Source organism: Passer domesticus, chromosome 24 (assembly GCF_036417665.1).
Source record: "Passer domesticus isolate bPasDom1 chromosome 24, bPasDom1.hap1, whole genome shotgun sequence".
Lineage (NCBI taxonomy): Eukaryota > Metazoa > Chordata > Aves > Passeriformes > Passeridae > Passer > Passer domesticus.
This window is the reverse complement of record NC_087497.1, coordinates 6,437,273-6,451,410: the sequence shown is the minus strand read 5'-3', so window position 1 is coordinate 6,451,410 and position 14,138 is coordinate 6,437,273. Positions and strand designations below refer to the sequence as shown.

The 14,138-nt window shown below is 58.4% G+C and overlaps 1 protein-coding gene across 2 annotated transcripts; it reads right to left on the bottom strand.

Annotated features, from left to right (window-relative positions):
- Window positions 1-1,718: 1,718 nt before the first annotated feature.
- Window positions 1,719-12,909, bottom strand: NT5C1A (5'-nucleotidase, cytosolic IA). 2 transcript variants are annotated; one of them, XM_064398674.1, is made up of 7 exons: window positions 12,833-12,909; window positions 12,676-12,798; window positions 6,602-6,769; window positions 5,621-5,750; window positions 5,239-5,361; window positions 4,628-4,812; window positions 1,719-4,446 (listed from the first exon to the last, which is right to left on the bottom strand). In XM_064398674.1, exons 1-7 carry the CDS (start codon window positions 12,899-12,901, stop codon window positions 4,078-4,080), a joined length of 1,167 nt encoding a protein of 388 aa, XP_064254744.1. In that variant the 5' UTR covers window positions 12,902-12,909; the 3' UTR covers window positions 1,719-4,077. The 2 variants fall into 2 exon arrangements, with proteins under 2 accessions (XP_064254744.1, XP_064254745.1); XM_064398675.1 differs by having other exon boundaries at window positions 12,676-12,838.
- Window positions 12,910-14,138: the final 1,229 nt, after the last annotated feature.

The window sequence follows — 14,138 nt, the reverse complement described above, 5'->3', positions numbered from 1 at the left end:
GCTCCAGTCCTGGCACGGCCCCGTCGGGGCTGATAGCGAGTGCCCTTTGCTTGTTCTCCTGCCGCCAGGTCCCCTTATCTGTCCTTCCAGCTCGGGGTGTTTCTGTCACCCTGTCACCAGCTCCCTGCCCTGACATTTTATCCCCCTGGGATGGCTGGCTGCAGGTTCCTGCTGGGGTTCTTGGTGCCTATTCTGCCCTCCAGGGAGGGTGTGAGGCTGAACGTGCTGTAGAGTTCCCACCTGGGCCACAGGACAGGCCTGCATTCGTGTGGCCCCCGCACAGCAGGATCTGCAGGGGTTGCACTGCACTTCAGAGCACTCCTGGGTTTCTGCTTTCCCTCCCTAAGGAGCTGGAATCATCCTCTGCTCCCGCTGGATCGTTCATCAGTTTTGGATTCACCGTGCTAGGGAGAGTTCAAGGCAAGGTTGGATGGGGCTTGGAGCACCCTGGGACAGTGGGACTGGATGATCTGGAAGTTCCCTTCCCAAAGCAGTCTGGGATTCCATGATCCTGCCACGGTGATGGGGAAACTGAGGCAGAGACGAGCCACAACTCCCCCGGGGCACACAAAGGAGCAGGAGAGCGGAGTCCACGCTCTGCCCGACCTCCCTGCCGTGCTCCTCAGGGGTGTCCCACTCTCCCCAGACACCCCACAAGCTTTTGGGGTTGAATCCTGGCTTCCTCCCAGCAGCAGCTCCTGCTGTTCAGGGTGCTGATTACCTCGGGAACATCTGTGCTGACAATTGCTGAGTGGCAGCATAATTCCCACAGCTCTGCCCCCTCCTCCTCCTCCTCCTCCTCCTCCTCCTCGGGCTTCATTTCAAAGCACGCTCCCTGCAAAGCCCTGCCATGCCTGATCCAGGGAAAAGCTTGGGAGACAGGCAGCACAATCCAAACCTCAGGCTTGCAGCAGAGCCGAGCCAGGCATCCCAAATCCACCTGCACGGAGCTCCCCCGTCCCTCAGCATCTCACACCCCAGGCTTTGGGGTTGTGCTTGCAGCTTTTGGCTTTGCTGTGGACATCCCTGACACTGCCAGGGCTGTCCCTGGTGCACCTCAGGCTGGAATCTGGGCTGGAATTTAGTTTATTAATTTTTTTTTTCCTCCAAGCATCTGGTGGAAGAACACAGCAGGGCTGGGGATGGGCTGGGGGAAGGCAGCCCAGCAAGCAGGAAAGCTCTGCTGAGGGCCATCCATCCCTTAAATGAACACCCACAGCAGGGATGCTGCCCTGGGGCCTACGGACATTCCTTGGCTATATTTGGTGATGGATGGAGAATTTGCTGCTTCCCCTCCGTCCATCTGTTCCCCTCGCCGGCAGGGAGGAGCTGCAGTGGCGCTGCTCGGATGGAGCCGGTACTTCAGCAGCCACAAATCCCCTCTGCCGAGCCTGTGCTGCCTCCCACCTGTTGGCTGGGAGAAGATCAAGCTGACAAAAGGCTCCTGCCAAGCTGTATTTTTATCCAGGGCTCCATCACGAGCTCAGGTGCCCCACAAAAGCCTCTCACGAAGCAGAGGGAGGTGGTTGCACAGCACATCCCACTCTTGGAATCCCAGCCCCAAAGTAGGAGGTTAATCACATTTTCTGAATTCCCTTAAACCCCAAAACTCCTTTTTTTCCTTCTTGTCACGCCTGCCCCATCACCATAAAACCTGGGAGGTCCCAGGCAGGGAGCTCAGAGCCAAACACTCACTGTGAGAACAGAGGGAGCCGGGCTGGGACCAACACGGTTTATTACGGAAAAACACCCCGAGGGATCCCATTAACATGGCAAAAAACCACCGGGGGACAATGAAGTGAAATCCACAGCAACAACACACAGCAGGAAAAGTCCAGTTGTCAGCCAGGACAGCAGGACCCCGTGGGAGCAGTGCCCATCCCAGGGATGAGCCCAGGGACACCCCCCAGCCCCGGGGTGTGAGGGAAGCACACAAGCAGCGAGTCCTCCAGTTGTAGTGGAGGAGGAGGAAAAAATAAAAAACACAAACAGAGGAAGCCACGTGGATAAAAGCAAAAGGGGCAGCCACGGTGGGAATGGAAAATCCTCCCTGCTCGGGGAGGATTTGGGGAGGTCTGGCTCACCTGGGGCCCATTTCCCGAGCCCCACACCTCCCAGGGAGCCCCTAAACTGCCCTGGCAGCAGGAGGAGCCACAGCAGGGTCACTAAAACCCTGTCCCCAGCTTGCACCCAGCCCTGTGCACCTCAGGGCCTGGAGAAGCAGCAGGAATCTGTTAAAATCCAGGGTTCTATCCCAAAACCACAACCCAATACTTCCCTGGGCATCCATCTCCTCCTGGCAGCACCAGCATCTCCTCTGGACCACCCCACGGACACATCCCCCTGTCCCCAGCCCCACTGGCAGCCTGCCCTGCTCCCCAGGGCTGCCTGACCACTCCATTCCTCCTGCAACATCCTCTCCCCTGCACCAGCTGGGCTTGGCTGGCCTTCCAGCATCTTCAGGAAACACCTTGGAAATGTTTACTGGCTGTGCTCCCCCTCCCAGCTGCCAGAAAGGTCTCCAAGATCCAGTTCAGATCCCAAAATCTTGGGTTCACATTAAAAAAAAACACAAGACCTTTCTATAAACCTGAGTGCTGGCGGATGTGACACTCAGAAACTCATTCCTCCCAAGATTTTTCGTTTGTTTGTTTGGATTTCAGACCTTCCTCCGAGGTGTTTGTCACCCAGATGTGACAGTTAACAGCCTGCCAAAGAATTCTTCTGGGGGGAAAAAAGTGCAATTTGCTTTTCACTGCTAGAGCAGGATTTAGGATTTAGTGCAATGAGAAAAGTCTCCCTGGCCACTGAAGGCATCACAGCTTGGTTATTTACATATTCCTCAAAAGGGTGACAACTCCAGCTCCAGCCCCACCGTTTGAGCTGAAACTTCCCTGGAAAGAGCCAGACACACAACTTGAAAAATTTCAGCCCGTGGAATTTGTAGAAAACTGTCTGATAATAGTGAGCACCCTTCCTGCTCAGCCGTGGGATGTCGTGCAAAAAAAAAAAAATAAAATAGAGGAAAAGAAAAACCCACAAGGAAGAAACAATCTTTACATTTTCCTCCCGAGTGTCTCCTTTGGGACAGGGCTTTGAGCAGAAACGTCAGCGTGATTTTCACACCAGTTTCTCTCCCATTGATTTCCCATCCTGGTTTTTAATCAGAGATTTGGTTCTCTCACAGCATCGCTAACAGACAGTGTCTATTTTAGGAAACACCAGAGGTTTTAAGAAGCTGAGGAGAAAAAGATTATCAACTCATATGGGCTCAGCCTGGAAAGGGAGGAAAAAATCCTTTAATTGAAATCCCCGGGCTGAAATTCTCTGCAGATTTACCTAAATGGACTTCAAATGATGTCCCTAATATATCAAGGCCTGCTTTTAACTTAATTCAAGCCCTGGGCAGGCGTCTGCAGCCCTTGGACAAGCTGGGCTTTGGATGCTCACTGAGATTATTAGTTTTAAGTGCTAAATCATGCAAGTGTGAAACCCACATATAAAAACCTGGGCCAACAATACACCAGCCCAAAGCTCCAAGCAGGAAACGGGATTTTTTTTTTTTTTTTAGTATGTTAAGTATTTGTTTCTATTTTTCCAAATTTAAGCTGGCAAAATCTTGGTGAAAGGACAGACACTGAGTATTTTCTGGTTGGAGAGCAGCAGCTGGGGCTGTGAAGGAACAATATCACAGTCTAATTCCAGTTAAAAGGGACAAAATTTTGCCTCAAAGCTGCTTGGAAGGTTTTTGAGTGCTCCCAATTTTCCAGTTCAGCCTAAACATTTGCTTGGGAAATCCAGAAGTCTTTGGGAGTCACCGAGGGTTTTAAATAAATAGCTCCAAGGTTCCACACAAGGCAGACCCATCCTCGAGGGGTTTTTTTTTTGCCTGAAGCAAGTGCAGAGTGCGTGGAAAAACTGGGAAAACATCTCCTGGCACAGAGGAGCCCCCAGCCCCACGAGGAGCAGAGGCACCAAGGGCATTTTCCTCCTCCCTCCTGCCCCTGCTTGGGGTGGCAGCACGAGCAGGGAGCCTGGCCCATGGGGTGAGGCTTGGGGGACCCCCCCCCAGCCCCACTATTTGCTGTTTGGGGTCTGCTGCTTCTCCTGGGCCGGCCTCTGGTGCTTCTGGGCCACGCCGTAGGGCACGTGGGCGGCCACGGCGCCCATCTCCTGCGCGCCCTCCACGTGGAACATCTGGTCGTCGAAGAAGATGTGGGGCCGGATCTTCCTGAGCACGGGGCCCTTGGGAGCCCCCGCCAGGAACAGAGCCTCGTCCGTCTCCAGCCCCCAGCTGCGCAGAGTCTTTAGGGCGCGGGCCCCCGAGCTGGCCGCGCTGCGCGCCGTCACCAGGTACGTGCGGATGGGGCACTCCAGCCTCAGCCCCTTGGAGTAGAACTTCTTCTGCAGCTTGCCCAGCGCCTCCAGGAAGCCCTTCAGGGGGCCCTGATGGAGCAAGGAGGAGCGTTCCAATCAGCCTTTCAATCACCGCCTTCACCACAAAAACCACCCCAAACCGTGCCCCGTGCCACGACCCCACCTCGCGCCCCACTGCCGTTGATCCCAGAGCATCCCACGAGGGCTGCCTCCCTCCCAGAGCCCTTTCCTGCCCTCAGCCCAGCTCTACCTGGGCCAGGGGCTTGTTCTCGTGAGCCTTTTCGTGCTCAAAGAACATGTCCAGGCCGTGAGCCTTCACGATCTGCTCCGACTCGTCGGAGAAGAGCACGGCGTCCCCGTCGAACGCCACCCGCAGCTGCTTCTCCGACACCTCCAGGTCCCTGCTGGGGCTGAAGATGGTGGCTGCAGCAATCCCTGAGCATGAGGCAAGAGGTGGCAGTTACCCAAGGATCCGTCCTCGTGGCTCAGCAGCGAGGAGCAGAGCAAAACACGACGGGCTGGGAGCAAAGCGCCGCGAGGAAACGCGCCCGGGAGCGCCTGCAGCTTGGCCCCGGGAGCTCCCACGGCAAAAACAAACCCCCAGATGACAAATCACCCTTTGCACACGAGAATTAAGGAGGAAAAACACCGCCTTTGCCTCGGCAGAGCCGTGGAGCTGGAGGAAAGGCTCATTTCTATGGAAACTGGAGGCTCTTGGGAGCGGCAGGGATGTGGGGCGAGGCAAACCTTAAGTGCACGTTGGATTAGGGACATGGATATTGGAGCTATCCTCCCTGGGATCAACCCCCTGGGGGCTCCAGGCTCCCCCCCTGCCCCCCCTGAGCTGGACCCCAGACTCACCCTCTTCAATGGCCCCACTCACTTTCTCGGCGTCGGAGGAGAGGTAGAGGTTGGTGTGATAGGCCTTGAGGTAACAGATGGGGCTGTTCCCTCCCGTCATGCAGAACCTCTCGATGAACAGATCTGGGGGCAGGAGGGACCCCGGGCTGAGCCTGGCTGCCCCCCAAACCCAGCCTTGCTGCTGGGAGGGCTGGGGTTCATTTTAGCTCTGCTGCCCAACAGCAGGGCCGGCAGCCAGAGCTCCTCCCCACCAGCCAGCTCCTGCTCAACGCCCAGAAAATCTGGGAAAAGCGGAAAAAATGGGAGAAAACATCTCCTTTTCTTGGTGCCCAGCAATGCCACCACCCAACAGCCACCAAGGACAGCCCTGTCCCCTTCTCACCGTAGTGGTTGATGCTGTTGATCAAGCGAACCCCAACCTGGGCGTGGTTGTTGGTCATGAGGACGATGTCGAAGAGCTCCTCGCTGTCGGGGTAGAGCTCCCGGAGCTGGGCATTCACTGCCTCCAGAGCCTGCAGCAGCCCGGGGACAGGGGCTGGGTGTCAGCCAGGCCCCCCCAGGCATGGCCCTCACCCCCTTCCCACCCAGCAAAACACTCCTGGTCACCAATTCCACCAATCTGGCCAGCCCCACGTGTGGTTCTCACCCCTTCCCATCAATAAAACACTCCTGGTCACCAATTCCACCAATGTGGCCAGCCCCACGTGTGGTTCTCACCCCTTCCCATCAATAAAACACTCCTGGTCACCAAAATCCCCACCTCAACTACACCCCAGGCCAAGCTGACATCAGCTGGGAAAAAATAGACTCATTTTGGTGGTGGAAAAAATTCCACCTAGGCACTCTTCTGTTTTCAAACACAAAAGGTTTGGAGTTATTAAATGAGGATAAATTAGCTCCAAGTTACGGATAAGTGTTTTTCAAGCAATCAGAAACAAGTCTTGCCCCACAGAGCTGATTAATCTCTTTATTGGGAATGGGCTCCAGCACCCAAAACTGCACTAACTGCTACAGGAGTTAGAAAATAATTTTCAAGTTTGAAGTGCCTCATTTCAACATGACAGAATTAGAAATTGGCCGGCTTGGGAGCAAGGCTAAACTCAGCCAATTTACAAGAATAAATAAATTGTAATAATAATCATAATTTAAAAAAAAAAAAAGAGACTATTTCCTAAAGGGAAACTTTAAATGTGATCCGAGGAGATGATTTCTTCAATTCTTGGGCTCGAGATGGAAAATCCAGCCCTGGAGGCAGTGCTGGGAGGTTTGTCTGCCCTGTGCTTGCTCCGTGCCCGACCTGGCCCCACGAGAGCTCTGCCCCCTCCCCAAAACCTCAGGGGGGCAGGGCGCTGTGGCTGCTCACCTTGACGAAGGGGAAGGCGGCCCCGGGGAGGAAGGGCTCGTTCTCGTGGTCCAGCTGGTATTTCACGTAGGCCTCCACGCCCTGCTCCGTGTAGATCCGCTGCTCCTCCTCCATGCGGAACAGCGCCCGCGAGGACACGGCGATGGTGATGGCGTTCTCAGGCTTGGGCTGTGGGCACAGGCGCCAGTCAGAGAGGCAGCCCTGGGTGTCGGAGCCCAGGACATCCCTCTGCACGCCCTGGATGGCTCAGAGACCCTGGCAGGAAGCCAAAGACACCTGGAAATTCGATCTTAATTCATGGAGCAATTGCCAACCTTACATAAAGAATTACAGGCCACAAAAGTTTAAGTGGCATAGTAGTAGTAATTACAGGGTGAAGGGAAAAATTTTGGAGCACTGTACAGGGAGGTTTTGCATGTTGTACAGGGGGGTTTGGAATCCTGTACATGGGTCAGGGGTCCCAAGATGGAGGGATTTGGGCATGCCCTGTCCTTCTTCTTTCTTCTCCTTGGCATCCATGTTCAGGATGATGTTGGCACGTGTGGATTGGTTCATGGTGAAGGTGCACTTGCCAACAAGGGTGGAAAGTATTGGAAATTAAAGGTAAATATCTAATAGGTAGTTTTCACTATAAAAGAGACAAGCGCCCCGTGGGTGGGGGAGAGTGCCCTTGGCTGTCTTGCTGGTCAGCCCTCGGCTGGACAGACAGAAAAACTTTGTAGATAAGGAACAATAAACTCAACTGAAGACCAAAAGCAAGAGTCCAGACTCCTCCTTCAAAGCACGGCCTGCCCAGAACCGCCTTTACCCGTGCTGGGGCAGAGTGAGTACCAGCCAACCCCGACACCTGGGTGGATGTGCCAGCGTGAAGGGCCACGAGGTGGGTGACACCCCTGACACGATTTGGGGAGCGACGGAGCAGCTGCACCACAGACAGAGCCCTGCTGCTCCATCCCCACGCCTCAGATCCCACTGCCAAGCCCTCCCTCCCACTCCCAACAGGCTCCCAGAAGCCGTGCAGACCCCAGGAGGAGCTGCTGAAGCCCGTGCAGAAGGAGTTTGTGCGGCTTTTCCCACCCCCCAGGCAGGAGCCAGATCCGCATCCAGATGTGACAAACAGCCCGTGCCAGCTCAGCTCCTCCAAACACTTGATGCAGCTTTTGTGGGTGGAAACATGACAAACAGGTGGTGCAAGCAACGATTTATGAGTCATTATTATTGATGTTCGAGGCTCCATCCAAAACCCAAATCCAAAACCTCCTCCAGCTGAAGCCAACGAGGCGCCTGCAGAGGGACTTGGCAGGGACAGAGGGGACAGCAGGAAAGTCAAGCTCATCTTGACCCCCACCCGTCCTCCCTCTCTCCCCCTGAAGGGCAGGGAGGGTGTTAATCCCCATCACTCACTTGCAAGCACAAAAATAAGTTAATTACTGATGGCCAGTGGGAAATCCTGGCTGCCAGGACAGCAAATCCTACAGAGGGACAGTGGCACAGGGAGTCCTGTCCCCTACAGGGGAGTTCAGAAAGCAGGACAGGGCTTGGGGGTCTCTGTGAGGAGCCCTGGCTGTGAGCACTGCAGGAACACCTCACCCCTGCTCCTCTGTGGCTTCCAGGATCCTCTGTGCCACGCTCTCCATGAGTAATCCCCTGGCAATGCCATTTGCTCAGGGTGGAGGGTGCCTCCTCCAGGTGCTCCAAAGTTCAAGCTCCCACCCTGCCCGGGGCTGAACTTTCCAGGAGCAGCAGCCTGGCACAGCCCAGGTGCCCCATCCACACCGGGCTGGGCTCGTTCTGCCCCCAGCCCCACCCAGGAATGAGTCACTGGGAGCCTCCACCCCATTCCCAGCACCAGCCTGGCAGCAGGTCTGTGCCAGGCACTTCTCCAGAGGCTGCATCCATCCCCAAAATCCCCCCAAATCCCCCAAATCCCCAGGAAAGTGATTAAACAGCGGGCGATTAGGACGAGACCCACATTAGCTCGGGCTGAGAAGATCACTGCGGGCACAGGGATCCCTCTGCCACAGCATTTTCAGGGAATCAGGTCCCTTTTGGAAGAGGCTCTTTTAGGAAAGCCGGGGAACAACCCCCAGGACAGGCAGGACCTGACCCACGACACCAGCACTGCTCAGGTGCCCCACAGCCAGCTCCCCGAGGAGTGGCAGCTATTAACTGGTCACGGGCCAAGCCCTGGCACTTCAGCTCATTAATTAATAACTCTGGTGTCATGGGCCATTTATTAGCTGAAAATATTAATAACTCTGAAAGGGCTTGGGACATCCGGCCATTAGCTGGAGTCCTGCAGTGCTGGGTGTGCAGGAAATCTTCCCGGTGTTTGCTGCCTGATCCTGGGCCGGGCTCAGCCCTGCAGGGAGATGCCCAGGACAGAAGCCAGGCCAGAGGCGTGTTCAAGGGGGTGACAAGGATGTCTGGGGCCACAAGCCGAGCTGGGTGCCCAGAGGGAACTTCCATCTCCCTCTCCCCCCAGCGCACACCTTGCACACCTTGCACAACAGCCCCGGCTGCTCAAGGTCCCTTCCCCGCCTCTGCAAGGCACCAGCCCTGCGGGAGGGTTCATTTAAGAGGCAATAAACACAGCAATAAAAATAACCCTGAGCTCCAGGCCCTGCCTGTGCCCCGGCGTGGGCAGCTGGAGCCCCAGGTGCCCGCGGGCTCTGGGAATGGGAGCTGCCCCATCCTGCCAAGGAAGATTTGCACCTCGCCGAGCTCTCGGGGCAGGAAAGTCTCACCCGGGTGCTGAGGCAGCTCCAGCTCCGGCTGGGCTGGAAGGGCCCTGCTGTTCCCTGGGAAATGCTGACATTTGGAAAACGAGGCGATTCTGCGCTGCGAGGAGGGATCTGCATTTTGACATTTCTTTGAAGTGGAGGTTTCATTTGGAAGCGCTCCCTCCCCGAGGTTGCTTGGATGCCTCTCCGTCCCCATTAGTGCTGCAGATGGTCATTACAACACTCAAAAATGAGCTTTAAAAAGCCTCAGGAACCACAGCACTTCAAATCCTCCACCTGAGTGCTGCTAACAACCCACCCAACGCCTCTTTTCCCCAGAAATTGAGATGTTTCAGGGCAAACACTCTCCTTCTGTAACAGGAAATGTGTGCATGGGAGGGGTCCCACTCCCAGCCCTGCCTGGGATGGGTTTGGTCCCACAGCCCCCATCCCACCACAGCCTCCTGCTCTGGCTGCCTCAGCCCTGCAGGCTTTGGGCTGAATCACAAACTCTGTTTTCCCCTCAAAGCAGCATCCAAGGTCAGCCAAGGTCAGTGAAAGCTCATCCAGCACAAGCCCAGGCTCTGCTCAGCCGAATCCAACTGAATTTGCTGCCTGGGGATCCATGGTGAGCTCCTCTTCCTTCCCACGGGAAGGTCAGACCCAGCCCCCTCCTGCACCTCGAGCAAGACATCAATGATGGGTTTAAGGGGAGCGAGGGCAGCGTGGGGGAAGGTCCCATCCAAGCCTGGGTCCATCCCAGGAGGGACAGCCAGGGACGTGTCCCCACAGCCCAGCCCTCTGAAGAGGAACATCAGCTCCAGGAGGCCCACAAGGCCCAACCCCCCCCTGAGAAGTGTAAAAAAGACATTTCCAGCAGGCTGCAGCTCCACTGAGTGCACACCCACCCCACAGCCCAAACCCCCAGCTTTGGGGTGAAGGTGTATTTCAGGAATGGCTGGAAACAGCCCAATTTTCTGCCTGCAGATCCAACAGCTGGCAGCCTTTAAATCGCTGCTCTAATCAGTAAATCCCCAGCAGCCCCCCAAGGATTAGGGGCAGACATTTGGAAATCCCACAGGCTCCCAGGACGTGCAGTGGGACTGTGTCCTCCCACCACGAGAGCCACGGGTGCCCGCAGTGCCACCCAAGCCCAGCAGCTTCACTGTCACCCCTGGAGGCCACCACGGGCAGGAGCCACAGTGGGGACCCCATTCTGCACCCCTTGATCCTTTTGAGCTGCCAACCCCATCCTAAAATCCTGCAGGAATTCTGGGCACTTCCCTGGATGCTGCAGAAGACCAAACTCTCGTGATTAATTCAGTATTCAGAGGATTTTGGTCGTGGAAAGGGAAGAGGAAGGGTTTGCTGCAGGGCTGAGCATTGTCCCCACTCCAGCGTCCCCAAAATGGCACGTGGGGGAGAGGGGTGGGTCCCAAAAGGGAGAGCAGGGTGCCCAGAGGAGGGGAGCCAGCAGAAAACCAGCTCCCACCGGCCCAGCTCGGTGTCACCAGAGGCTGGGGACATTTCCAGCATTGCTGAAGGGTGACAGGTCTCATTGCTGACCTCGCTGGCAGGAGCAGCCCTGGGAAGAGCTGCGACCACTGCAGAGCAGGAATGCCCCATTAACCCCTTCCCAGCCAGGAATGGCTGCCCAAAATCACCCTTTCTCCTGCCACCTCACAGCTCTCTCCTGCTCCCGCAGGGCCACGAGGACAGACAGACAGACAGAGCTGGCACCCCAAGGGCACAGACAGATGACACCAAACCCCATTTCCTGAAGGAGCCCCGGGCAGCACCAGCCCCCTGCTCGGGATCAGATTAAAGTTCAGGGCGTCTGCCGGGGTGGTTTGGAGTTTTCCAAGAACATTATTTATACCGCAGAAAAGCGCCCTGCAGCCATCCATCACGGGCTGGCAGCTGCCAGGCTGTGCGAGGGCAGCCGAGCTGGCTGCCCGCAGTCACAGGGCCCCCAGCCTGCCCCAGGAGAGGGGCACAGAGCCTGGCATGTCCCCAGCCCCACAGGGCGTGCTGGCACAGCCCAGCTCCAGGATGCGAGCTCCCTGATCTCGCTTTGCAAAGCACATGGCTGCCCCCGTGCCTCAGTTTCCCCAGTTGTACAGCTACTGGTCAGCGAGCTGGCTACGAGGAGAGGAAGAGGAGGAGCCCGGGCTGGCATCCATGGGCAAAGCAGGGCATGAAAACCAAGAGGCTGCATCCTGCCACCCAGCCAGGCTGTCCCTGTGCTCTGGGAAGGGCACAGGCAGCAGCGTGAGCTGGCAGCGGCTCCAGGAGCGGGGCTGGCAGGGAAAGCACAGGGGCTGCCCCAAGTGGGGGCTTGGAGGTGTCCCCCCGAGGAGAGCCCACACACAGAGCTTTGCCACGCACGGTGCCAGCACGGGGGGTGTCACAAGAGGGGACAGCCCAGCTTTTGGGGGTCCCACAGCCCCGAGGGTGGCTGGGGGCCTCGGGGGCTGCAGGGGCAGGGGGGCACAGCCCCCAGCCCCGCTCTCCTGCTGTGTTTAAAGCCCCCGTTAGGTAACACAGCCTGTCCCTCTGATCCCCCGCAGCAGCCATGGGGCAGCCGCGCCCCGGGGACACCCCCTGGCTCCGGGCTGTCCCCAGCCCCGCCAGTGCCACCCCTGTGTCCCTGCCAGGGGACAGGCAGCTCGTGGCGCTGTCACCGGGCCACTCCGCAAGGACAGCTCAGGCCAGGAGCACCGCGGGGAGCTGCAGGACCCCAGGGACACCGGGGGGATCCGGAGAGACCCCCAGGGATGCCACGGAGGAGTGGGAGCACCTGCAGAGAGCCAGGGCATCCACACGGGATGGGGGTTAAAGAAACACCAGAGACACCACGGGGGACCCCACAGAGCCGGGAGGGGACACTCAGGGGGACCCCAAAACACGTGGAGGAAATGGGGCACGGGAAGGGAACCGCAGAGATCCTGGAGGAGATGGGGAACCCACAGACACCCGGAGGGGTCCCATGGGGGAATCCAGGGAAGACGAGAACCTGCAGGAGATGGGACACCGGGAGAACCTGCAGGAGATGGGAGAGCTGGAGAACCTGCAGGAGATGGGAGAGCTGGAGAACCTGCAGGAGATGGGAGAGCTGGGGAGCCTGCAGGAGATGGGAGAGCTGGGGAGCCCCGCAGGAGATGGGGCACCTGGAGAACCCCGCAGGAGATGGGAGAGCTGGGGAACCCCGCAGGAGATGGGAGAGCTGGGGAGCCCCGCAGGAGATGGGGCAGCTGGGGAGCCCCGCAGGAGATGGGGCCGGCGGGGCGGGGGTCGCGCCCGGAGGGGCCGCATCCCCCCCGGCAGGGAGCGCTGCGCGGGGGCTCTCACCGATTTGGGCTTCTTTTTGGGGGCGAGGTTGTCGTAGAAAGCCTTGGCTTCATCCCAGGGCCGCCCCGGAGCCCCGGCGGGGCCCGGCGGCTCCATGGCCCGGCGGTACCGGGGCACCGGCGGTACCGGGGCACCGGCGGTACCGGGGCACCGGCGGCTCCGCTCCGCGCGTCCCGGGAGCTCCCGGAGCCGCGGCCGGCCCGGCGGAACGCGCTTTATATGGCATCCCATGAAGCTCCGGGGTTTCAGTCCACCGGGACACGGATTAACCTCTTCGGGACCGAGCGCTCCTCGCCGGTGATACCGGGGAGCTGCGGGGGGATTGAGGGGGGAGCCCCCGCTCCGGGGCGGAGAACGAGGGGAGCGAGGGGAAGGGGCTGGGGACAAAGGTGGCTTCAGCAGAGCCCCGGGGGGACGCGGAGCAGGAGGGCTGGGTCCCCGGTGTGTCACCGCCCGGTCCCCGGTGTGTCACCTCCCGGTCCCCGGTGTGTCACTGCCCGGTCCCCGGTGTGTCGCCGCTCCTGCCCGTCCCCGGCCGCGGGTTTGGCCATCCCTGGGAGCACAGGGAAGGGCACCAGGGGGTCAGAGCTGGGAGCGGCAGAGGATGGAGCAGCCGGGGAGGACGGAGGGTGGTGGGACCCTGCTCCGTGCCGCGGTGACCTGTGACATTCGCTGGTTAATGGAATGAGTGTTAATTAAGGCTCTCCTCTGCCAGGAGTGCTGGTGGGAGCAGCCACCGAGCCGCGCTTTCAGCTCAGGCTAAAAATTCCATCGTGAGCAGCAGAGCCCCAGGAGCCCTGGGGGAGCAGGGGGTGCACCCAGAGACCAAAAAGGGACAAGGGGTGGAAGATCTCACCTGGAACAGGGCAGCTCCTCGGGGAGGTCACAGAGCAGGGTTTTATTCAAAGAAAAACCAGCTAAAGAAAAACCCTCCCTACAGACAACAGCCCTGGGGACCCTCGTGGTGCCTCTCCACGAGCCCAATCCACCAGCGAGGTCCCAGCAGGAGAGCAGAGCCAGGGGAAGCTGTGTGAGCAGGGCTGGCAGCAGGAATCCCAAACCCTTTGGGGATTCGGCCTCATTTCAGCCTCACACGTTTCCTTTCCCCCAGGGCTCCCTGCAGGGAAACCTGAGCTTCCTTTGGGGTGGCCCCCGGGGAAGCAGGAGCTGGGAGGGCCCCGGGATCACCGGGCTATTCCTGGAGTTCTCTCTTGAGCTTCCAGGCAGCGGCCCTGGCACGTCCCCAGCTCCCTCAGGGTGGGAGATCCTGCCCCGTTCCCTCTTCCCAGGCACCGCCGAGCTGCACACCCACACGTGCTCCTGGAAAGCGCAGCGAGGTGCAGAGCTCTCCCAGCAGCAGCTCTCCTAAAAATACACCCCCGGCCTGGTCCTGGCACCCTCCCATGGCCGTGCTGGCTGCTGCAGGACACACCGAGGGCTGGGGGATTGCAGGATGCAGAGCT